Source organism: Mesoplodon mirus, assembly GCF_964341445.2.
Source record: "Mesoplodon mirus genome assembly, chromosome: 3".
Classification (NCBI taxonomy): Eukaryota; Metazoa; Chordata; class Mammalia; order Artiodactyla; family Ziphiidae; genus Mesoplodon; species Mesoplodon mirus.
The window spans coordinates 160156202-160179874 of record NC_138978.1 but is presented as its reverse complement, the minus strand read 5'-3'; the positions used below and the strand labels follow the sequence as shown (position 1 = coordinate 160179874).

Sequence of the window (23673 nt, the reverse complement as noted above, 5' to 3'; positions counted from 1 at the left end):
GAGAGAAATTATTCAGGGGATAAATAGAGCAACCCATTTATAGGTTATCAGGTAGCATGCAGTCTGAGAAGTGTTTAAACATTAATAGTCTTTTACATTAAGCATTGTTCTCCCACACAAAATGCCTATTCTGTGGATATTTATAATGAGCTAAGAATTATACTGAGAATAAGATTTTATTTTTAGTTGCTTTTTTCTGACTCTAAAAGTATTATATACCCATTGGGGAAGAAATTAGAAAATAAAGTAAATTTTAAAAGAAACCAAAGCCCACACAGAATCCCACCATCCAGAAGTAATCATTTTTACTTTTGGCCTTTATCCTTTCAGACTTCATGTACATATACTGTATGTACACCATCCTAACCTGTCCCCTTTATGTAACAGCTCACCTGCTATTAAAGCAACGGAATAATTTTCTAATGACTTCATAATTTTCCATTTTATGCATATACGTTTATTTTATTCTTAAATGATGGAGATACTTTAAGATTGTTTCTAATATTTTGGTATTTATGTATGCTGGGATGAATACACTTGTACATACATTTTATACTCTCATTGGATTATTTCACTGGGATAAATTCCTAGACATGGAATTGTTGGGTCAAAGGGTATGCATATTTTAAGTTTTACGCATTTTGCCAAACTCCCCTCAGGAAGAATCATACTGATTTCCAATTGGATCAGCTATGAATAAAAGAAGCACTTTTCTTTTTAATATGTATTTTAAGTGTTTATTTTGAAGTCAGGGCTATTGAAATTGGAAGGCGATAAGTTAGAGAAGCATATAAAACATAGAAAGGAGATTGTAGGGTCATTTGTTTCTTTGCTGTTTGAATAGTCATCTTGATATTGATGTTTTCTGCTTTTACTCAAGGAAATTTGGCCAGTAGGGCTTCTGAAGATGGTGGTTTTAGCACTTCTTGTGTTAATTTGTAACAGCCTATGTCGTGGATGGCTTGGGAGGTGAGGGCTGTACCCATATTCACTCTAAAAGGCTGGAAACTACAAAGGTGATTGACCTGAAAGTAGCCTCAAGCTGGTAAAAGCAATCCTTGAGTATCCAGTAGCACAGAAATACACCTCAGAAGAGTCAAATATCCTAATTGAGTTGAAGTTTTTCTAGAAGCCAGCTATTTAGTAGAAATGTTGAAAACTGTAGGAAAGACAAAAGGAGAGAAAAGCCATAATAGTGTTGAGCATTTACCTGTTCTTTGTAGAATGCAAAGAACTTCTTGAAAATGCCCAAAAAACTTCGTATTTTATACCTTTAGTGGAATATCATCTTCACATTCCCTGACATAAGTGTATAGCAGAATGCTTCTCTTTATGGACAAATGCATAACTCAGTCCTTCATGTAATACTTTTATTCAGAGTTAGTGAGGTGCAGAGAACTGGTCAGCAATGGTCATTAAAAGCTAGCATTGTTCAGCGAAACAAGGCACATAAACCAGAAAGAATATAAGCTCAGGAAAATGTACAGTATGTTCAAGATGGCATCTTTTAATCCCTTACCTTGCTGGACAGGATAAATATGAACTAGGTGATGGTACACTTCACCTGTATGTGTTACTAGCCACATACCATACCGTAAGGGACTCTTGTGTTGGGATATAGAAATTAATATATCGTGTTTTATATTAATTCAAAGGATGTTGATAGCTCTAGTGAAGCTACTGGTTTTTTGGTTTGGGAGTTTTTTTTGGTTTGGTTGGTTTTTGTTTTAAATTAAGATTGTATTAGCTTCTGATTTCCTAAATGGTCATGTCATATAACCTGGGGTATAATCACATAGGTACTTAACTAAATGTGGAACTCGGAAAAAACGTTCTCAGTCTAGGAACTAAAATACAATCTATCATCAGGAACTTTTTGACAAAGTCAAATACAAGGCAACCTGGAAGCATATAGTCTAAATCTGCATGTACCTCCATAGCTATACATTCAGGATATCATAATAGCCATGGTATCCACCAAGTAAATGCTGTTTTGTGTACTTAGAAGACAGGGGACACTTTGGAAGTTTTCATAAAAGTTAAGGTCCAACACTTAAAATTTTAACCCATAATTGTCCTTAGGGTTCAGCATATTTATTGCTAACAGCATGTATATTGGTGGAGAAGGTAATATACACTCAGTTTTCCCAGCTACATAAGCTCATCAAAACCAGGAGTGATTTCATTGAGGTGTTTTTTTGTTTTTTGTTTTTTTTTTATCTCTAGCACCTTTTGTGGCACCTGATACCAATACAGATAAGCTATGACTGCTTACTTTATGAGTTAATAAGTGAATGAATCGTAGATATGGCAAAGGAGGTTGTTCACCTTCCTAATAACCCATACATCTCAGTTAAATAGTTCTTTATAAACATGTGCCTGCACTGTGGTAGGAAGTTATAAGAACAAGCTCTCCATGTGTGATCTATCTGCTTCCCTACTGGAAAATCACTTGATGCCATTTAAGAGTTAGGGCCAATGGTGAAGAAATTTTATTTTCTATAAAAACCTTGGAATCACTTTATATACAAAATGAAAAACAGCATTTTTAACTGTCTACAATAGAATTAAGTGGTAATTTTTTTTGTTTTTTTAATAAACTTTGGAGCTTCCTAAATGTTCTCACTACTATTATTGTTTCTGTTGATTACTGAGCTGGCAGTGGGTCAGATTTACTACATTGATTTAATAACCCTAATAAACAAGTGTAACTAATTTTTGTATCTTTTAAATCACTTTTTTTTTTGTCTTGTCTCAGCCCAGGAGAATCAGTGCAGTTTCTGTGGCAGAGCGAGTTGCATATGAGAGAGGAGAAGAGCCTGGAAAAAGTTGTGGCTATAGTGTTCGATTTGAGTCTATACTTCCCCGCCCTCATGCCAGTATAATGTTTTGTACTGTGGGTCAGTAATCTGTTTTATTTTGGCCTTTCACTTGGGGTTTACGTTGTGTTTGTGAAGAAAACTTGATAATAGCACAGAATGACTGGAAATAATAAATCAAGAACCCAGTTTCAGAATTCTTATTTAAATAGAACTTTTGGCAGTTTTTTTCTTCATGGAGGGTGTTATGTACCTACTGGCTATTGTAGTGCAGAGCAAACGAAATCCGCTTGCTGGAACTGTTAAATATGTTTTCATTAGACAAATGTCTTACAGACTACATGATCACTTCTTTAATAATTTAAATATACCAATGATTATATCTTTCCTAAAACGCTGGGGTTATAGTAGTTGAAGCATAGTGATTGTCTAGAAATTGGTTTCTTTGCACTTTTCCTTACCTCCCTACTTTAACATAGAAACTCATCTCCAGTGTTTACTCTGATTTTCTTTTCAAGGTGTACTCCTAAGAAAATTAGAAGCAGGCATTCGAGGAATCAGTCATGTAATTGTAGATGAAATACATGAAAGAGACATAAATGTAAGTAACTTGAGAGTGATGGTAAGGTACCAGTGCTAAAATTCTGAATAAAGAGAAATGAAGTAGAATGTCTTTCTTTTATTTCCATTTTCCCATAGCTTACAACTTCTATCAAAGTTATGAACTTCAGTCACTAAGATATTGGACACCCTTTTTAGCAAAGCCATTAAACCCTTTTTTTTCCTTTATTAAAGCACAGAGTTCTAAAAGTAAAGACCTCTTATTGTAAAGTAAGTATTATTGCAGTGATCATTAAGTTAGCATAATTCAGCAACTGAACTAATGATTTATCACTGAATAGCTGATGGAATTTTAATAGTTTTTCTTTGAATTGAAAATTTATCTGTGATAAACTTTACATTGTTTTCCCCCCGCCGCCTGGCTTACGGGATCTTAGTTCCCTGACCAGGGATCAAACCCGGGCCCATGTCAGTGAAAGCGCCGAGTCCTAACCACTGGACAGCCAGAGAATTTCCACAATTTTAAATTTAATATGGTTAATGGTGTGTTTTCGGATGTTTGCAGCTTTAGTCTTTTCCAACATTAATGATAATCATGCCAGAATTAAGAAAAAACTAGAATTTTTTTCACACCCTATCCTCTTTTGGTCCTTGGCAAAACTTGTATAGAATTAACTTATTATACAATTGTATAATTCAAAGATTGATACCATAAATCAGTGACTTGTTTTTATGGCACTGTCTTACATATCCACACAAAGGTATTAGTGGGTGGACAGTATGTCATTCAAACTGTTTCCAAGCTACTGTTACTTAAAACATTCATTGGAGCTCCTCCTCTTTAGAAAATAATTCCATAGCCGTTGTTGTTCATCATACTTGGTTTTAGCAAAATTTTGATCTTTATGGTTGAGCTAAAGCAAGTAAGAAAGTTTGCATGGTCTTTCAGATGACCTTTTTAAATCAAATCTATTCCGCAGGATAAAATTTTTGCTGCTTTTGTCATTCAGAATCTTTTGAAAACTAATGTCCCCCCCCCAATTAACTTAATCAAAATAAATGTTTCAGTATTTTCTTTACTAGCATGGTAACATACCAATGTTCTTAGAGTTTAAATTATTCCAGGTCACACTAGAAACATCATGGATCATCATTACTATTTTCCCCCAAAATAAGTGGCTTTGGTCAACTTTTCTTGAAAGATTGTCAGGTCTATATTAATGTATTATTCACAGTAAAAATGGAAAAACACCTTTGCAGAAACATATGTTCTCTTTCAGATGAACCTTATCTAAATGTCACTTTACGGGGAAAACCCAAGAGAACTTAAAAGACCAATTATTAGAAAGAATAGGGGACTTCCCTGGCGGTCCAGTGGTTGGGACTCTGCACTTCCACTGCAGGGGGCACGGGTTCAATCCCTGGTCGGGGAATAAGGATCCCATATGCCACACGGCCAAAAAAAAAGAGAAACATTTAGCAGTATGGCTGGGAAAAAAAGTTAATATACAAAAGTCTGTTGCATTGTGTACATTACAAACAGCTAGAAAACAACTAAAGATACCATTGCACTAGTCAGAATGTCAAACACCTAAGACTAAGTCCAACAAAAAGACATGTAGAACCTATACAGGAAAAACAAAACTTCATTACAAAACACTAGAAAAGACCAGACTATGTTCACGGCTAATATAATATAGATGTCAGTTTGCCTGAAGTTGGTCCACATCTGAATGCAATTCTAATCCATTCCCAATAGGTTTTGTTAATAGGCTGATTATAAATACCTATAGGGAAGATTTATGGCCCAAAATAACAAGGACTCCTGTAGAAGAGCAGAATGAAGGGTCTTGCTTTACAGATCTCAGGACTTAATTTGAACCTATAATAATTAGACAGTATAGTAGATGAGATGACGGTTTGACCAACAATAATACAGAGTGTAGAAACAGATAGTGTGTTGCATGCAGCTTCGGTATAATAGAGTAAGTGATAGATGGCATGTCACATCAGTGGAAAGGGAATGGACTGTTCAGTAAATGGAGCTGGAAACAGTAGGTCATCCATAAGGAAATACTTGAACTTGGATCCTTACCTTACAACCAGATGCAGAAATCAGCTCCAGATAGATAAGGACTTAAATGCCAAAGCAGTTTTAAAACTCTTGAGTAGAATATATAAGTAGACATCTAGACAGCACTATCCAGTAGAAATATAAGGTGGCCTACACATGCAGTTTTTAATTTTCTAGCATCATATTTTAAAAGGTGAAAAGAAACAGGTAAAATTAACTCAGTATATCTAAAATATTTTCATCATGTAGTCAATATAAAAAATATATTGACTTTTTTTTGCGGGTTTTTTTCATATTAAGTCTTCAAAATCTGTCTGTGTATTTTACACTTAGAACACATCTCAGTTTAGACCAGGCACATTTTATATGCTCAATAGCCACAACTTTTTGGGGCAACATAGTTCTAGACCTTCTGGAAGAATTTCTTAGAACATGAAATGCATTAACCATGAAACAAAAGACTGAGGTATTCATCTGTATTAAGATTAAGATCGTGTATTCATTCAAAAGATACTTTAAGGAAAACCACAAGCTAGAAGATTCCAATATAGCCAACAAAGGATTAATATAGAAAATATAAACACCTACAAATCAGTAAGCAAAGTACAGATGACTCAGTAGAAAAACAAGGAAATAGGCATTTTACAAAAGAGGAATGATATTTGGCTAGTACATATGATGGGGTGTTCAGTCTCATTGGTGAATAGGAAAGTGCACACCAAGACCATAATAAGGTACATCTACTTTATATCCATTTGATTAATAAAATTTTAAGTGATGATGCCAAGTATTAGAGAATATAAATATCAGCAGGATCTCTTATCCATTGCTCATAGTGGTTTATGAACTGGTAGAATACCTTAGGAAAATAGTTGAGCATTATCTGCAAAAGTTCAACATTTATACATCCTATGAGTGCAGTTCCATACCTACACTTACCCACAGGAACTTGCGTATGTACCGTAGGAGACATGAACTAGGATGTTCAGAGTAGCAAATGTTTGTAAGAGTAAAATCCCAGAAACAACCCAGATACCTGCAGTAGTTACTACCAGAAATCTACTGGTGAATTAATGGGTACATACACACATCGGGATATTTAAATAGTCATCAGAAAGAATAACTGGTGATTCACACGTGGGTGAGTCTTAAGAGTGCTATAGGATGTGAAACAGGAAATCCCCAAAGATAACATAAAATATACCTTCTCATAAAGTTAAGAATAGGTAAACCTTAAAATATATGTATGCATGCATATATATATATATATATATATATATATATATATATATGTATGTCTAGTTAGATATGCATATAGAACAGAGGAAAGGTATATGAAAAGGACTAATAAAAGATTCAGGATGGTGGATTTCTCTATTTGGGGAGGCAGAGTGATGGACTTGAAGACCCCATAGCTGGAGAAAAGTTTTATCAGAGTTCTAGCTTTCATGTTATTATTTGGTGGGTTGATGGAAACTTTACATTATTAAATAATAAATGTCTCGACCATTATTTTGTTTGAATGGACTAAATATAGCCTTTTCAGCATTTGTAAGATTCACTTTACAGGTGATTGGAAAACTGATACTTGGCTCATCATGGCTTTCCCCTTTTCTCTAGTAGTTTGTGCAACTGAAAATACAAATTTCACTGAAAATTTCCTCTCCTTAATGTTTTTTTTTTCTCTTCCCTTCCCTTCCCCTACCCTAGTAGCGCTCATTTCTAATTCCCACAACGAGTAGGTTACAACTGTTCTTAAAAATACTGTTACCGTATCCCACTGTAATCCTTCATCTTACTTCTACAAGCCGCCCAAGAAACTGAATTTCACTGATACCTTGTGGCTTATTAACACAAGAAATCTTTTAGCTGTACCTTGTGAGCGAGGACTTTTCAATGCATTTATTTTTCCGTTTGTGTTTTAATAGACTGACTTCCTTTTGGTAGTGTTGCGTGATGTCGTTCAGGCATATCCTGAAGTTCGCATTGTTCTCATGTCTGCTACTATTGATACGAGCATGTTCTGTGAATATTTCTTCAGTTGCCCAATCATTGAAGTTTATGGGAGGACTTACCCAGTTCAAGGTAAATATCGTGGGGGTGGGATGGGAGGGTGAACATTTTTTGTAGTGTGTGGATTTTCTTAATCCTAGAGATTGGAGTAATAGTTTAAAGGATATTTAAAATAAAATCCGAATGAGGGTATCAAAAATGCATCATAACGTTCTTGGGGTTTTAGTCAAGCAGTAGTGAGTTTCATTTACAACTTGAGGAGTTTGCATATCCAGTAAATTTCCTGTCCTTACAGCTAAAGTTAACTTGTAAGATTTTATAGCCAAGTGTAAATTAATATGCCTATAGATGTTCATGGGAAATAACTGTTAAAAGTTTAAGCAGCCAGGGTCAGATTAACTAGAGGATCAATCTTTCCTAGAACCAGAGCAGGCAGATTTTGAAATGAGATTAAGATGAGTGTTTCAAGGTCAAATATTTCTGATCGTTAAGAGTTTATTTAGAAGATTTTGTCATCACCATTTTCTAGAATAGTCATTTAGTAGCTTGGTTTTAAAAATTAATTACAGCACAGTCTAATTGAAGGCATGAAAATAAGCTAAAAAATTTTCAGTGTACATATGAAATGATGAATGGCTATGTCAGGATGCTAACTTGAAATTCAGAAGGTGAGGGTAGCTCTGAGATAAAAGTCAGTGCACTCATATCTCACGAGGGTAAGGTTAATAATCTTGCAACTGCTTTGCATGCATACTGGCATTGAAAAAATAATTAAATGGATGACAGATGGTGGGAACCAGGTTTACTGCTGGAGTGGGAGGTTACAGGTAAGTATGAGGGAAGGCTTGAATGAACCCTGTGGTACTGGATTACAGTTGGAGACATTAGTAAGAACTCGTGTTTAGATAGAAATGGATAGATACAAAACTAAATATACATGTGTATGGATCCATGGATTAGCATACATAGATATATTTCCTAGCTCTGTCTGCTGAGCGGGCCTAGAAGTAATGACATCCCAGTAGCAAGGATCATGCCCAACACCCAGATCATGTTTCCAATACCATTCTCCAGTTAAGGGAACCAGACGCCCTTGAAGAAATGACTGATTCTCAAGCTGAGGCAGGGAATATACAAGATGAGCCTGAAACATCTTATAGTGACAGAAAGTAAGGAAGTGCTTTAAAAAAACAGTGAAGGGGATAAAGGGACGTAGGAGTCAACATGAAAACTCTCAGTGGCCAAAAATGGAATAGTTGGAACAAAAAAGTAGAAAACGTATTGGATTATAATCTGAAGCATAAAATAGGTACCCATAAATTTATATGGTGGTTGAATAAATAAGTGGGTAATAAAGCTGTGATATGGAAGAACTAGAAAAAAAATATGTAGATACTCTCTCTTACCTCAGAAAAGTGATGCTTAACTCCTTTAGTGTGTGCTGTGCTTAATGACTTGCTTCCAAAGAGTAGAGTATGGAAAGGGGGAAATGAGTCACTTAACGATGGAGTTAACTTGGCAAACACTACCTCAGGTTGATCAAGTTTAATATCATCAGTGATGAGTCATGTTGATAGTATGTACCTTTGATATAATGAGATGAGAATGGTACTTTGGGGCTCTAAGGGTATAGAGGGGAAGTGTTTAGATTATGAGATACTTCTGAAACACTTCTGAACACTTCAAAGAACGTCAGGAGCATAATTGATCAGTAGATGTTCCAACCGTCACATTGAAGTCCTTTTTTAAGAATAATAACTAAAAGGAACCTATTTTTATCTGTACATCCTGATAGAGGAAGGATGGACTATGGTATATTATTGTACTGATAGTAATTTCCATATATAACACCCACACTGTGGGAGTGTACAACATAGAGCACAATATGCATTCCATGAATGTTTGATTGAATATTGTATATAGCGGATATCCTGACTGGCTTTGTGGGAACATGTATAAGAGATACCTCACCCTCCTCCAAGGTCCAAGAGATAGAAACACTGAGTTTGATTGGAAAAAGAGGTTATTGGCACTGAAGTTTCTTGGCAGTTGTGAAGAATCAGATTGAAGGGTATGAAGGTAGTTTTGAATTATGAATTAGAAAATGAGTTTTAAAGACTGCTCCATTCTGCAAGTTGATAGTACTTACCTGACTGGATTGTCCTGGCAGAATATTTTTTGGAAGACTGTATTCAGATGACCCACTTCATTCCTCCACCAAAGGACAAGAAGAAGAAGGATAAGGATGATGATAGTGGTGAGGATGATGATGTAAGTGAATTTCATGAAGAATTTTTATTGTGGGCAAAATTGTTATTGCAGGGAATGATTTTAGTAAAAACGTGCAATGAGTTAGCATTACAAAAAAAACTAAAAATTGACTGTAATGTCTGTCTTTGAATTAATTGATACATTTCACTCCAAAGAATTCCATGTTCAGTGAAAAGCGCTTTTCATACCATGAGTTAAATCATCTTTTGGCATAAAGGTTAAAAAAAAAGAGGAAGGAGTAAGATATTTAATAACTCCCATTTTGTAAGGCTTTGCTGCTCAGAGTGTTTTCCATGAGCCACAGCACCTGGGAAACTGGTAGAGAGGTGGAATCTTGTGCCCCACCCCAGATCTCCTAAGTCAGAATCCACACTTTAACAAGACCTCTGGGTGACCCATATGTACAATAAAGTTTAAGCAACAGCAGGTACAGTCCTAAGTTACAGAGACTGTATGGTAATGACATTAGCAGATGGAGAGAGTATTAAAGTGGGGGATGATGAGGGATTTCCTAAGAAACAGGAAAGAAAAGTGACACTTATTTCGTAGTGCTTCAGAGTTGGACCAATGATATTTAAAAATGCATCTTGAATCTGGAAACATGAACAGAATGAATGCTACAAGGCAGCCAGCAATGCAGAATATGATAAACATAACCTAGGATTGGGTATTTTTAATCAGATTTGAGGATATAAATGAATTATATTATGAATTATATCCTCAAATCCGATGAATTAGAAAGTTTCTTGGGGGGAAAAATCAGTTGTTAACAACTTCATTTCTCATTACTGAAGGTTTGGTTTATCATTGGTTCTCAGGCAGGCTTTTTGGAAAATACAGACCACATTATTTCAGATGTAGATGAGGTGATCATCAAATACCCTGTCTGCCGGTATGAGTGAGCCTGGGAATTACACAGGAAGATATTGTGTATATATAATTATATGCTAATTGATACAAAGAGAGGATCATAGGAGCAGTTTATTAATCAGTAAGGAAAATATTTTTGAAAAACCAAGAGTTTATAGTCATAAGAGAGAAATAAGCTTGGTAGAAGGAGCCATTAGAAATTTTAGAGTCAAATTTAAGTGTTTGTGCTTGAATTTTAATCATGTCCTATGGGAAGTATTGGTCAGTAGAAAAATTCAGTATGTCACCATGCAGTGGTTTGTGAAAATTAAATTTCTTCTATATGCCAGATACGACTAATCAGCTAGAATCAATAAGGATATTAGGTGTCATGTGAACATTAAGAACAAATGTAGGAGACTTAACTCATGAGCTGTACTAATGGAGACAGTCCAAAATATGTCTCCCTGTTTTTTGCAGGCAAATTGCAACCTGATCTGTGGTGATGAATATGGTCCAGAAACAAAGATGAGCATGGCTCAACTGAATGAGAAAGAAACTCCTTTTGAACTCATCGAGGCTCTACTTAAGTACATCGAGACCCTCAATGTTCCTGGAGCTGTGTTGGTTTTTCTGCCTGGCTGGAATTTGATTTATACTATGCAGAAGCATTTGGAAATGAATCCACATTTTGGTATGAGTCTTCTTTGAATTCTCAACTATTTGAGTGAAAAATGAATGATTTTGCTTGCACCCTAGCCAATATGTGAAAACAAAATTTAGTGTCGTATCAATTTTTGATTAAAAACATGCATAATGTAGAAAAGTTTTAAACTCGGCTCCTATTTTTAGACCTTAACTTTTCCATATTTTTATAGGAAGCCATAGGTATCAGATTCTACCTCTGCATTCTCAGATTCCTCGAGAGGAACAGCGCAAAGTATTTGATCCAGTACCAGGTGGAGTAACCAAGGTAAGTAGTAGACATTACAGTTACGGGGTTGGAAGCAACGTAGATATTAGACAACTATTACAGACCTTCAAAGAGCTATCCAAAAAAATTGTAATCCATCTAAATTGAGGAAGAAAAAAGGGGTTCTTTCTTCATGAGCTTAAGTAGGTTTTTCAGTTATCCAGTCAATGAATGAGTGATTTATTTGAAGATTTCTGTAATTCTGTTGTCATTTGTTACATAAGCAGACCATTCCTTTTAAGTACATAATAGGAGAATATTTTCTGAAGTGTAATTTTTCTTAATACCATTTCTTCACAGGTTATTTTGTCCACAAATATTGCTGAGACAAGCATTACCATAAATGATGTTGTTTATGTCATTGACTCCTGCAAGTAAGTTCCCAAGGAACCCATTGCCTTTAGAATACTCCATGTAATGTCTAGAATCAGTTAACAGAATCAAAAACACCTTATTTTTAAAACTCTTGTGTTCTCTTACTGTCAGAATTAGTGTGCTGCATCTGTATATACTGAGTTATAGTGTAATTAATGATTCTTGGTGTTGATCATCATATCAGTTATGGTAGAAAGTGACGAAGCTTAACACTAACTTCTGACTGCTTCCCACTTATTCTTGTCTGCTGGTGTTTTGCTCATTTCCCATTGGGTGTTTCCATTGACCACTGCCATACAATGGCATGCTCTTCGGTGTATAAAGATGTCCAATATTTAGCTCATGACCAGTGTCCTATTTGTAGGACACTACTTAAGAATTAAGACTTCATATTTGGTATGAGATACCCTGGGAAATACACAGGGAGGCATTGTGTATAGGTAAAGTAATTACACGCTAATTGATACACAGAGAGGACAGAAACGTCGAAACTTTGTTCTGTCTAGCCAGTTTGTGCCTCATGTCTTCTCTGTGAAGTCCCTAAGCCTTTCCTGGCAGTTGAAGATTTGCCAATGCCCACTTTAGAGAGTGGTGAATAGCATGCCCCTCCTTTGTGCCAATCCCAGTCATTTAGTGCCAGCTGCCTATGTGTAAGATTGACAGATTCTGAGGTTGCTTAGGGGTTCAAGAGGACCATGCCAACACCACTTGGTGAGGTCATCAGAAGTGCCACATGTTCCAGTTTAGCACATAGCCTTTAGATCATAGATTGCCTAAAAGTTAAACTGAACTTCGGAATAGAGTTGGCTTTGAATAATTATCACTCACTTACCTGCACGTGCCAGGTCCTGTTTAAGTGCTATATGTTCATTAATTCACATAATGTTTATAAATAAAAAACACTGCAAGGTAGGTGATAGTATTATACTCGTTTTCAGATGAGGAAAATGAGGCACAGAAAGATTAGTAACTTGGCCAAGATCATCCAGCTGGTAAGTGGCACATGTATATTATATTGCCTCCTAGCAGGTTGGCAGCCTAAAAGAGTGCAGAGTCAAATTTTTATCGATATTGTTCACAGACAGACATCGCAAGTAGGCATGACTGGAAAGCGTCTGCCACTTAGTGGAAATGTAATAGTTATGTATTGATAGTACACGTGAGTTTTAGAATTAACTGCTCTTTCCTATTTAGGCAAAAAGTGAAGCTGTTCACTGCTCACAACAATATGACCAATTATGCTACAGTTTGGGCATCCAAAACAAACCTCGAGCAGCGGAAAGGACGAGCTGGCCGTGTACGGCCTGGATTCTGCTTTCACCTCTGTAGCCGAGCTCGTTTTGAGAGGTAAGACCAATTCTTGAGTAAAGAATGAAGTTGGTTTTTTGGGAATTTTTTTTGTTAGCCTTTTACACACACACTCCTCCCCACACCTCTCTGCCCTGACATAAACTTAATTCAGAACATAAGTGCTTCCAGTTAATTGGAGGAAACTTAGCTTAGGTAGTGAGATTGTGGTAAGGATGAAATCAGAAATTATCAGTGGTGGCATGTTTGATACCGATTTACTATTTACTAATAACTTTTTAAAAGCATAACATACGTTTTCCACACCACACATCTTTATCACTTTGGGATTACTGATATTTATGGAATGGTTAACTTTTCTGAAAAATAACTTTAAAATAACAATACTTTTGTATTTATAGACACCCTCCCCTACCCCCCCATTAGCACATCACCTCTGTCATATGATCCTCCTTATGTGCCTGAGAAACAGAGGGCATTATTTAGGTAAGGAAGCCAAAGCTTAAGAAGCTTAGCTGACTTCTCCAGGACTGAAATCCAAGTCGGTTAATACCTTGTCCGTTTCTGTTTATACCACAGATCCTTTTGGAGAATGTTTGTGGATGAGACCAATTGGTTTAAAAAATACTTCTCTGGGGTGCGAGCTCACCATCTTCTCAGTTTGCTAGCTTTCCAAATAAAGTCGTTATTCCTTGCCTCCCACCTCACCCCCCAATTTAAAAAATAAAAAATACTTCTCTCTCTGAATTATAGGCTTAAGTTATGTATTTAGTTGTATGTTTCCGGAAATCAGTGTGGTGTACATTAGCTTTAACCAGTTGATAATAAAGGTAGAGTTAGGAGGTGTGTTTGTGTGTGTACCACAATGAAGAATTGTGGGACAGACTAATTTAGGTGACCAGATATATATAGCACACTGAAGAAAGGTCAAAGCTTTGATTTGCTTTTATACTGGTAACATATGGCTCCCTAGTAATTACAAATGTTGGTTTATTTGAGCATCAGAAGTTAATGCAGGAGACTGGCTGCAACATTTGGAAGACACTTAGTTCTTTTTAAAGGTTGGCTTGTCCCTTGACCTGAATAAACAAGTACTATACTCTAATATTAGAGTAAAACCAGCTCCTAATTAGTTAACAGCATGAATAGATCTATAAGGGATTTTTGTTCTTTTCTCTGTAGGATGAGGAATAGATATGCTATATGCATCTATGTAAACCTGATTAAAGCTGATCTAGGTCTTACCAGCAATGTTGGAATTCACCTCTAAATGGTTCCTATGAATCTTCATTATAAATAGTTTATATAGAATAAGCCTGAATTGGAAACGGTAGAGACCTGGATTTTAATACTGTTTGTGCCTAACAGGTATCACATAATCTTAAACATTTACACTCTTTAGGCCTTTGTTTCCCCATTCTACAAAATGAGATTAAGTTACTTAACCTTTCTATGTCTCTTTCCTCAGTTGAAAAAGGAAGGTAACACAATACTAATCCCGTAGGATTTGTTTGCAGAATTAAGTGAGTCAGTAATGGAAAATACTGAGAACAATACTTGGCACGTAGTAAACTCTCAGTAAATGTTAGCTATTATTATTATTGTTAATATTAATTTATATTAATAGTTTTTATTACTGAAAATTTAAAGGGTTAGATAATCTGTAAGATCCTTTCCAGTGGCACTAAATTTATACAGACCAGGAAGTGGGGGAAGAGGTAGCAGGGAGATACTAGAATTAGCCTGCATCCCCCACAGAACGTCTCGCTACCATTTTTAACCTATGTTTGTCAGCAACCAGACCTGAAGAAGCCATGGGTGGGGGTAATAACATTAGAGATTTGGGATAATTTTTCATCCTCCTTCACTCAGTTGAAAATGCCTTCAAGCTATAAGGGTAAAGTCGTGAGCCACTACTCAACCACTTAAGAGGGTCTTGTCCAGAGAGTCTTTGTAGTAAATACAAAACGTTCTTGTAATTGTAAAAGGATGAGGGAAGGGCAGCTCTATGTATTCCTGATTATCTCTCTGTGAAGTTTTTGTTAAATAAACGTGTGTGTACACAAAAGAAGATGGTTATTTTATGCTTATTTTCTCTTAGACTCGAAACCCACATGACCCCGGAGATGTTCCGAACACCATTGCATGAAATTGCTTTGAGCATAAAACTTCTGCGTCTGGGAGGAATTGGCCAATTCCTGGCCAAGGCAATTGAACCTCCGCCTTTGGACGCTGTGATTGAAGCAGAGCACACACTTAGAGGTACCTGCAAATACAGACCTGCCGAACACATGCTAATTATGCCATCTGTCCTGTCCTGGCAAGTAACACTTAACCAATGAGTCCAGAAGAGGATATAGCCCACAGGGCTGTGATAACAAAGCTTCCAGTGTCGCTTAATGTACTTAGTGTGGTTAGTATATAAAACGAGCAACATAAGGTAAGAAAGGGATGATGTGAGTCTTATTTGGGGGAAAAAATGGAGAAAAGGCACACGTTATCTCTAAACCAGTGGTTAATGATCAGAACAGAACGTGAATTATTCATGATACCCACAGTGTTTTATGTACATTTCATAGAACATCTGTTTATATTTTCTTATCACACTTACAGAGGCAGTGTAGTATAGTGGAAAAAAATAAGGGCGTTGGAGTCCAGGGGGATCTGAATTTGAATTTTGAATGTCGCGCTCACCTGCTCTGTGAACTTCAGACTTCTTTTCTCCAGATTTCATTTCTTTCTAGAAATTATCAACAGATGCTATCAGACTTGTTAGAGCATGTAGCTGTTTATGCAGCTATTACAGTTATTACTGTATTTACAGACTTCTCATGGACTGTACTCAACTTTACAGGCTGCAGGGCCTAATTCTAGTACCTTCTTCGTGTTAGCTGCCCTAGAATTTGGTTTTGTTCTGTTTTTGAGCGAAGAGAATTGTTGGCTATGAGCATGGTGCTGGCAGTTGGCTTGACAGTTGAGGAAAACTTAAGTGCAGTATCTGAACCTTAATCTATAAACAAATGTTTCATCTTTGCCTAGGTTAAAGGGGTGTTCATTACTGTTTCTGCTCACAAAGAAATATCTCCCCACAGAGCTTGATGCATTAGATACCAATGATGAGTTGACTCCTCTGGGACGAATCCTGGCTAAACTCCCCATTGAGCCTCGTTTTGGCAAAATGATGATAATGGGGTGTATTTTCTAGTAAGTGCTTTGTTTTATTGCTGATAGTTAAATGGTGAAATAGTTTTAGAATTTTATCCCCCTCCCAATAAAAAGAGGATGGGCTCGAATAGAAGAAAAAACTAAATGTTCTTCACTAGAGAAGTGGCATACTTTAGATACGGAGAAAAGTGTGAAACGAGAAGAACAAACAGTTCCAGTGGATGGACACCTGGGCCCAACTTCTGGGGGGAAAGAGCACAGACTTCTCAAAAGAGAAGTGCAGTTATTAAGTAGGTTAAGTAGTTTTCCTTGAAAGAGAAAGATTAGGAAAACAGGTATATGTTATTAGAAGGTTTTGAAGATTAAGAGATTTTGTAAGATGAGGGAGAATGTTAAAGGAAAAATATAATACTTGGTCAGTTTATGGAAAATATGCTTCCATTATATCAGAACTCATTATTTTTTTTCCCTTTTTACCTCTGGAGAGCAGCTGTAAAATTCTTTTTGTTCAGCCAGTTTCAGTGCTAAGCAATATCATAGCCAATAAAAACTGACCCACAGTTGACAATACTGCCCAAGTTGCTGGAACAAGAATGTGATCTAGACTGAATTTTCCTGTCTGTTTCAGTGTGGGAGATGCTGTTTGTACCATCTCTGCTGCCACCTGCTTTCCGGAGCCTTTCATCAGTGAAGGAAAGCGACTGGGTTATATCCATCGAAATTTTGCTGGAAACAGATTTTCTGATCATGTGGCCCTTTTATCAGTATTCCAAGCTTGGGATGATGCTAGGTATGGGCTTGAAAGAGGAGAGTTATAAGATTTGGGTGAACTGTATCTAGTTCTTTAGGCTTTGGGAATGACTCTTAACAACCTATTTGTTTTAGAATGGGTGGAGAAGAAGCAGAGATACGTTTTTGTGAGCACAAAAGACTCAATATGGCTACACTTAGAATGACCTGGGAAGCCAAAGTTCAGCTCAAAGAGATTCTGATTAATTCTGGATTTCCAGAAGGTAAGATTCTCACATTCTTAAGACATATCTGAAGTAATCTTAATGTAATACATGCACATTGACAGTGTAGTATATTTTAGCTTCAAACATTAAACTCTTTGCTTTTTCTATGTTCCTGACTATTTCTTAGTTCTTTGAACTCCGGTGATAATCAGTTTTCACATTAATTCAGTCTTTTACAGGATGCAAAAGGTTATAATGTTCAAGTTGTAATTTAGTAGAGATGATTAATAGACCTTTTGAGAATTTTGCTACTTTGGGAGGACTTTTTGGTTTTGTTTTTTACTAATTTTTATTGGAGTATAGTTGATTTACAATGTTGTGTTTGTTTCTGCTGTACAGCAGAGTGAATCAGTTATACACATATCCACTCTTTTAGATGGGAGGATTTTTTTTTTTTTTTTTTTGCGGTACACAGGCCTTTCACTGTTGTGGCCTCTCCCGTTGCGGAGCACAGGCTCCGGATGCGCAGGTTCAGTGGCCATGGCTCACGGGCCCAGCCGCTCCGCGGCATGTGGGATCTTCCCGGACCAGGGCACAAACTCGTGTCCCCTGCATCGGCAGGGGGACTCTCAACCATTGCGCCACTAGGGAAGCCCTAGATGGGAGGATTTTTAAATCCATCCACTTGTGAAGAACACAGGTCTATCTTTTAGCACTTTTTGAATGAACAGATTGTTGAAATACCTCAAGTAGTGGTTTGTGAGGTGATTTATTAATTTGCCCATCTGTTCAGTTTTAGATGTGAAGTAAACTCTACCGTGTTAAATTTTAATTGGCTTTAAATAAGGTTTTAGTGGACAATTACAGAGGACTTTGATATGTGATATAGGAATAGTAATCCAGCTGTTCATTTCTTGTGTGAATTTGAACTATTGTACTTTTCTCCAATTAGATTAAGAGACAGAGTTATTTCCTGAAACGTTGAAAATTGGAACACATAACCAGAAACAGCTGTTTAGTTGAGAGACAGAAGGTAGTTGGGCAGTATCTAGATCACTAAAGTAATTCTCTTCTGTTGTAAACTGACTAAATTTTTAATTTTTTAAAAAAAAATTTTTATTTTAGCTGTTTTGCGTCTTCGTTGCTGCACGCAGGCTTTCTCTAGTTGTGGCAAGTGGGGGCTACTCTTCCTTGTGGTGCGTGGGCTTCTCATTGCAGTGGCTTCTCTTGTTGCGGAGCACGGGCTCTAGGCACGCGGGCTTCAGTAGTTGTGGCTCGCGGGCTCTAGAGCACAGGCTCAGTAGTTGTGGCGCACGGGCTTAGGTGCTCCGTGGCATGTGCGATCTTCCCGGATCAGGATCAAACCCGTATCCCCTGCATTGGCAGGCGGATTCTTTTTTTTTTTTTTTTTTAATTTAATTTACGTATGTATGTATGTATGGCTCTGTTGGGTCTTTGTTTCTGTGCGAGGGCTTTCTCTAGTTGCGGTGAGTGGCAGGGGCCACTCTTCATCACAGTGCATGGGCCTCTCGTGTTGCAGAGCACAAGCTCCAGATACGCAGGCCTAGTAGTTGTGGCTCACGGGCCTAGTTGCTCCACGGCATGTGGGATCTTCCCAGACCAGGGCTCGAACCTGTTTCCCCTGCATTGGCAGGCAGATTCTCAACCACTGCGCCACCAGGGAAGCCTAGGCAGGCGGATTCTTAACCACTGTGCCACCAGGGATTTCCCAATTCGTAGCTTTTTAATCAAAATCAAAGGAAAAGAGAAAAACATTTTTGTGTGATAGACTCTTCACAACAGTCCTGAGATGCATATATTACTACCCCATTTTATAGATGAGGAAACTGACACAGAAGCTTAAGTTACGTGTCCAGACTCAGGAAGTTTATAAGACTAGGATTCAGGTTTTTAGAACAAAGTGTATCCACTTTGTTACCATTGTACTTTCCATGTGCCTAAAGCATAGTTTGGGTGAAGACATCCACCACCTTCTCGTGGGTTCCTCTTAAGTTGTTATTCCATCTTCTGTAGAAGGAACAGCTTTTTAAAAAGAGCATATGGAACACTGGTCATATCAGTCTAGCTCTTATTCTGAGAGTAGATGGTTATTGGGGGATTTTTAAAAAATACTTACTCCAAGCTTACATTTTATTGAGTCTATAAGAGAATACAGACATTTTAATTTTCTTATTGTGGCTACTCAGCAGAATTTCTCCTTGCACTTAATCTGAGTGCAAGAGTTCTGAGAAGAGAGGAAGTTAGACAGGTTATTTGAAAAAGGAGGGTGGAGGATGAGTTAATTCTTCTAATTGTCATCTAATTCTGGTAAATATATGCAATGTGAGGATTAGCCAGATACCTGATTTTTTTTTTAATCTCCTTTTAACAGAGTGTTTATTGACACAAGTGTTTACTAACACTGGACCAGACAATAATCTGGATGTTGTTATCTCTCTCCTGGCCTTTGGCGTGTACCCCAATGTGTGCTATCATAAGGAAAAGAGAAAGATTCTCACCACTGAAGGGCGTAATGCGCTTATCCACAAATCATCTGTTAATTGTCCTTTTAGCAGCCAAGACATGAAGTACCCATCTCCCTTCTTTGTTTTTGGTGAAAAGGTAAGAAAAGATTAGTTTAGAAAAGTTTACATTTAAAATCCAAATTATCTTTACTTATTAATGTGCAGTGGGAACATGAGTTTTAATTTTCAAAGCATAGTTCATTATCATTATATGGTAGTTGATTGACAGTTGGAATGTCAACTGTTTCCTCTTGCCTCTTTCTCTGTCTTCAGATTCGAACCCGGGCCATCTCTGCTAAAGGCATGACCTTAGTCACCCCCTTGCAGCTGCTTCTCTTTGCCTCCAAGAAAGTCCAATCTGATGGACAGATTGTGCTTGTAGATGACTGGTATGGATTTTCATATGTGAACTCAACTGAATTCTTAAATTAAAATGTAATGGGATTCAGCTGCTAATCTCACTTAATTTGTGAAACATGGCAAAATTTGATGGCACAAATGAGATGCTTTATAACACTGTCTTTTCTTGGCGAGTTGTATATCTTAGGAGTATGGTTCATAGTTGGTAGTAAAGTCTTAAATTGACTATACCAGCAGAAGCAGATGCATTAGGCATTGGAGCCGCATCCACTGCCATGAATACTACACTAAGGAATTAGAGTCTGATTGGAGCTTGGGTACCTCTTTTTTCTGTATACTTTATAGTACTTAGAGACTAGTGGTGAGTGGGTAGTAAGCACTTGATAGAATATAACGAATGGTTAGTAGGCTCAGTCATATTCTTGAAAACTTGCAAAACTAACAATCTTAGTGTCTTATTTCATTCTTTTGTTGGAGGCTGAGTGATGTGTATTGTTCAGAGTATTTTGCTCGATAGACTTTGTGGTTCACAACTCCTGCCAATAGCTAGCAGCGAGTTTCAAGAAGTTACCTTAGATTATTCCTACCTGTGTTTGCCTAATTCTGGGGCCATTACATTAGTTGAAAGTATTGGTACTTGGAAAGAAGTTAAATTTATCCCATCACTTGCCATGTGTGAAATTGAAAGATAATAGTCTTTTTCTATGTGTGCCACCTCTCTCATTTTTAATCATTTTTCTCTATTTTAGGATCAGACTGCAAATATCTCATGAAGCTGCTGCCTGTATCACTGCTCTCCGGGCAGCCATGGAGGCTCTGGTTGTTGAAGTAACCAAGCAGCCTGATATCATCAGCCAGTTGGACCCCGTTAATGAACGTATGCTAAACACAATCCGCCAAATCTCTAGGCCCTCAGCTGCTGGTATCAACCTTATGATTGGCAGTACACGGTGAGTACCACAGTAACTTCTCTTTGAACTAAGCAGAGTACAGTAATCTTACACTGGCCTAAAATTCCCACAGTTAGTTAATAGAGGCCTTGTTATTTGAGTTACAGTTCTAGACAAATGCTGAATATGAAGTCTAGTTCTGGTTAGCACACTCAGAAAAAAGGGTGTTACTTTTGTGTTAATGATCTATTACACCAGTGCGTGCTAGAGATAGAAAGAGATCTTTAAAGTACATATGGAGCCCAGGATAGGTCACATGATAGCACAGTGAAAGACCCCAGACAGTCCTCTTCTCACAGTACTGCTTTGCCATCTCCAAAGAAAAAATGATGAGGTGTTAAATTCATTCTTCAAATGAAAAGCATCAGGGTTTACCTTAGGGAAATACAAGAACATGGATATCTTAAAAGTAAAGAGTATGAAGTTTCTCTTAATTCTTAAAATGTTTTATCTGCTTCAGTTTTTTTCACCTTCAGAAAGTTTCTTTGCCCACACCTTTTTCTTTGGAAATACTTGATGCCTGCAGGGCAGAACAGCAGTACAGTGAACTCCTATATGGTCTCCTAGGTTTCACTGATCGTCAGCATTTTGTGACACTTGCTTTCATATAAATATTACACACTTCTTTTGCTTAATTGTTGGTGATTAAGTTGCATTTTACATCAGTATTCTTCATGTATCTTTTGAGAACATAGCATAAACAATACTAGTTCACACCCCAAGATGTGTTACAATAACACTATCTAATATACAACCATTAAAATTGGTTTTAGTCACTCAAAAATATTCTTTAATCTCCCCATCAAGATTTGCTTACTGCATTTGGTTATAAACTGTTATCTTAATGTATTGAAGTGCTGTGTGCTTTATGGATTCTGGCTTCCCATTTTGCCTGTAACTGAGTTAACTACTTTAAACTAATGGAACATAGTACTTAGGGTGTGCCACACTGTGTTAAGTGCTTTTCTGATATTAACTCATTTTAATATTTAACCTATCTATGATGTATTCAGTATTTGTGCCTTTGGCTTCATTCCCTTTATGCATTAAATTTTCGAATGTGACTGAATGTTTATATTTTGTGACTAGTTGAGAAGTACTAAGGATGCTTTGCTAAAGTGGTGGTTTTGTGCTCTTGCTAGGTATGGAGATGGTCCACGTCCTCCCAAGATGGCTCGATACGACAATGGAAGTGGATATAGAAGGGGAGGTTCAAGTTATGGCGGTGGAGGCTATGGGGGTGGTGGAGGCTACGGTGGCAGTGGCTATGGGGCAGGCTCCAGCTCCTACCGGGGAGGCTATAGAGGGGCTTCCCGAGGTGGCTATGGAGGTGGCCCAGGGGGAGGCTACAGAGGGTCTGGGGGTTCCCAGCGAGGAGCTGGCAGAGGGGGCTATGGGAGCGGCTACTTTGGACAAGGAAGAGGAGGCGGTGGCTATTAAAGCTTGCGAGTGTCAGTGCCTGTGTACAGACAGGTAAAATAATGCATGCTGCCCATTTTCCCAAGTTGTTTATGTGCTGCCAATAAGTAAACCCATTTTCCACCCATTCTGTGGTTTGTCGTAGTTTAAGGAAACTAAACATTTAGGTATATTAGTGATTTTGTTTATATTATGTAAAATATCATCCTCTATTATAAAAGTACTACAGTTTGTATTTTTTCTTTAAGGAGTAAAGATTTGCCTTTAAAGTTAACTTGATATTTTCTTGACTTTAGTTTAATACAATAGAAATAAAATATTACATTGAATACTGGCCATGTAGTAATTGTTGATCTTACACATTAGAAAAATTTTACAATGGCACTTAATTACATCTGTTAGTTTTAAACATCAGAGGAAAAACTGTACTTCGTTTCACAAGTACACCAATTGATGTTATTACTTACAGTAGTTAGAATAAATAACCTTGAAATGCAGTTGTTATTCTTGCAGTAAATACTGGCCAGTACACAATTGACGTGGGCCTCTGTATCTGAATAAAACTTTTGACCTAAGGCTAAACATTTTTACTTTTTCCCAAGCTTTGTCTTTGAAAAATCTAAGACCATGGTCAGCGTTCTCTTTTCTTTTTAGTTTCCAGTGTAAAAATTATTTTAAAATTTTAATAAGAATTAAAAATTAATCTATGTAACCCTTGAATAAAGATTATATTTAGGCAAAGAAGCTTCACCAGTGCATAAAGTTTAGATATTTGACAAGTAACTCTACATTAACATGTATTTCAAGACTTTGAAATTGCATATTTCTTTCAAACAGAAATAAATTTAAGGTAAAGGCAACAAAGGATTTGGCTACAAATCCAGTATTTTAATGTTTCTCAACTGGTAAACCTGTATAATACTTTTCATGTTAATCTGTAAAAATGTGAAATATATACTTGGTGGTTATTTTTAATACTATAGTAATTTTAACTTAATTAATTGAAAATTTTAGCTCTTTTTAAAATAACAGGAAGCATAAGAGGCTTAGGTTAA

General features: G+C 36.9%; 1 protein-coding gene across 2 annotated transcripts in view; it reads left to right on the top strand.

Moving 5' to 3' along the window:
- Positions 1 to 22952, top strand: part of DHX9 (DExH-box helicase 9) — a 54790-nt gene extending 31838 nt beyond the window's left edge. For both annotated transcript variants that reach the window (XM_082612926.1, XM_082612927.1), the window contains 16 exons: positions 2759 to 2900; positions 3338 to 3420; positions 7383 to 7539; positions 9638 to 9738; positions 11068 to 11281; positions 11466 to 11560; positions 11861 to 11934; positions 13130 to 13282; positions 15345 to 15505; positions 16336 to 16447; positions 17037 to 17198; positions 17294 to 17421; positions 19757 to 19986; positions 20163 to 20278; positions 20999 to 21199; positions 22342 to 22952. In XM_082612926.1, the coding sequence (XP_082469052.1) occupies positions 2759 to 2900; positions 3338 to 3420; positions 7383 to 7539; positions 9638 to 9738; positions 11068 to 11281; positions 11466 to 11560; positions 11861 to 11934; positions 13130 to 13282; positions 15345 to 15505; positions 16336 to 16447; positions 17037 to 17198; positions 17294 to 17421; positions 19757 to 19986; positions 20163 to 20278; positions 20999 to 21199; positions 22342 to 22639 (2427 nt within the window). In that variant the 3' untranslated portion in view covers positions 22640 to 22952. The remainder of the gene's footprint in view (positions 1 to 2758; positions 2901 to 3337; positions 3421 to 7382; positions 7540 to 9637; positions 9739 to 11067; positions 11282 to 11465; positions 11561 to 11860; positions 11935 to 13129; positions 13283 to 15344; positions 15506 to 16335; positions 16448 to 17036; positions 17199 to 17293; positions 17422 to 19756; positions 19987 to 20162; positions 20279 to 20998; positions 21200 to 22341) is intronic.
- The last annotated feature ends 721 nt before the right edge of the window (positions 22953 to 23673 follow it).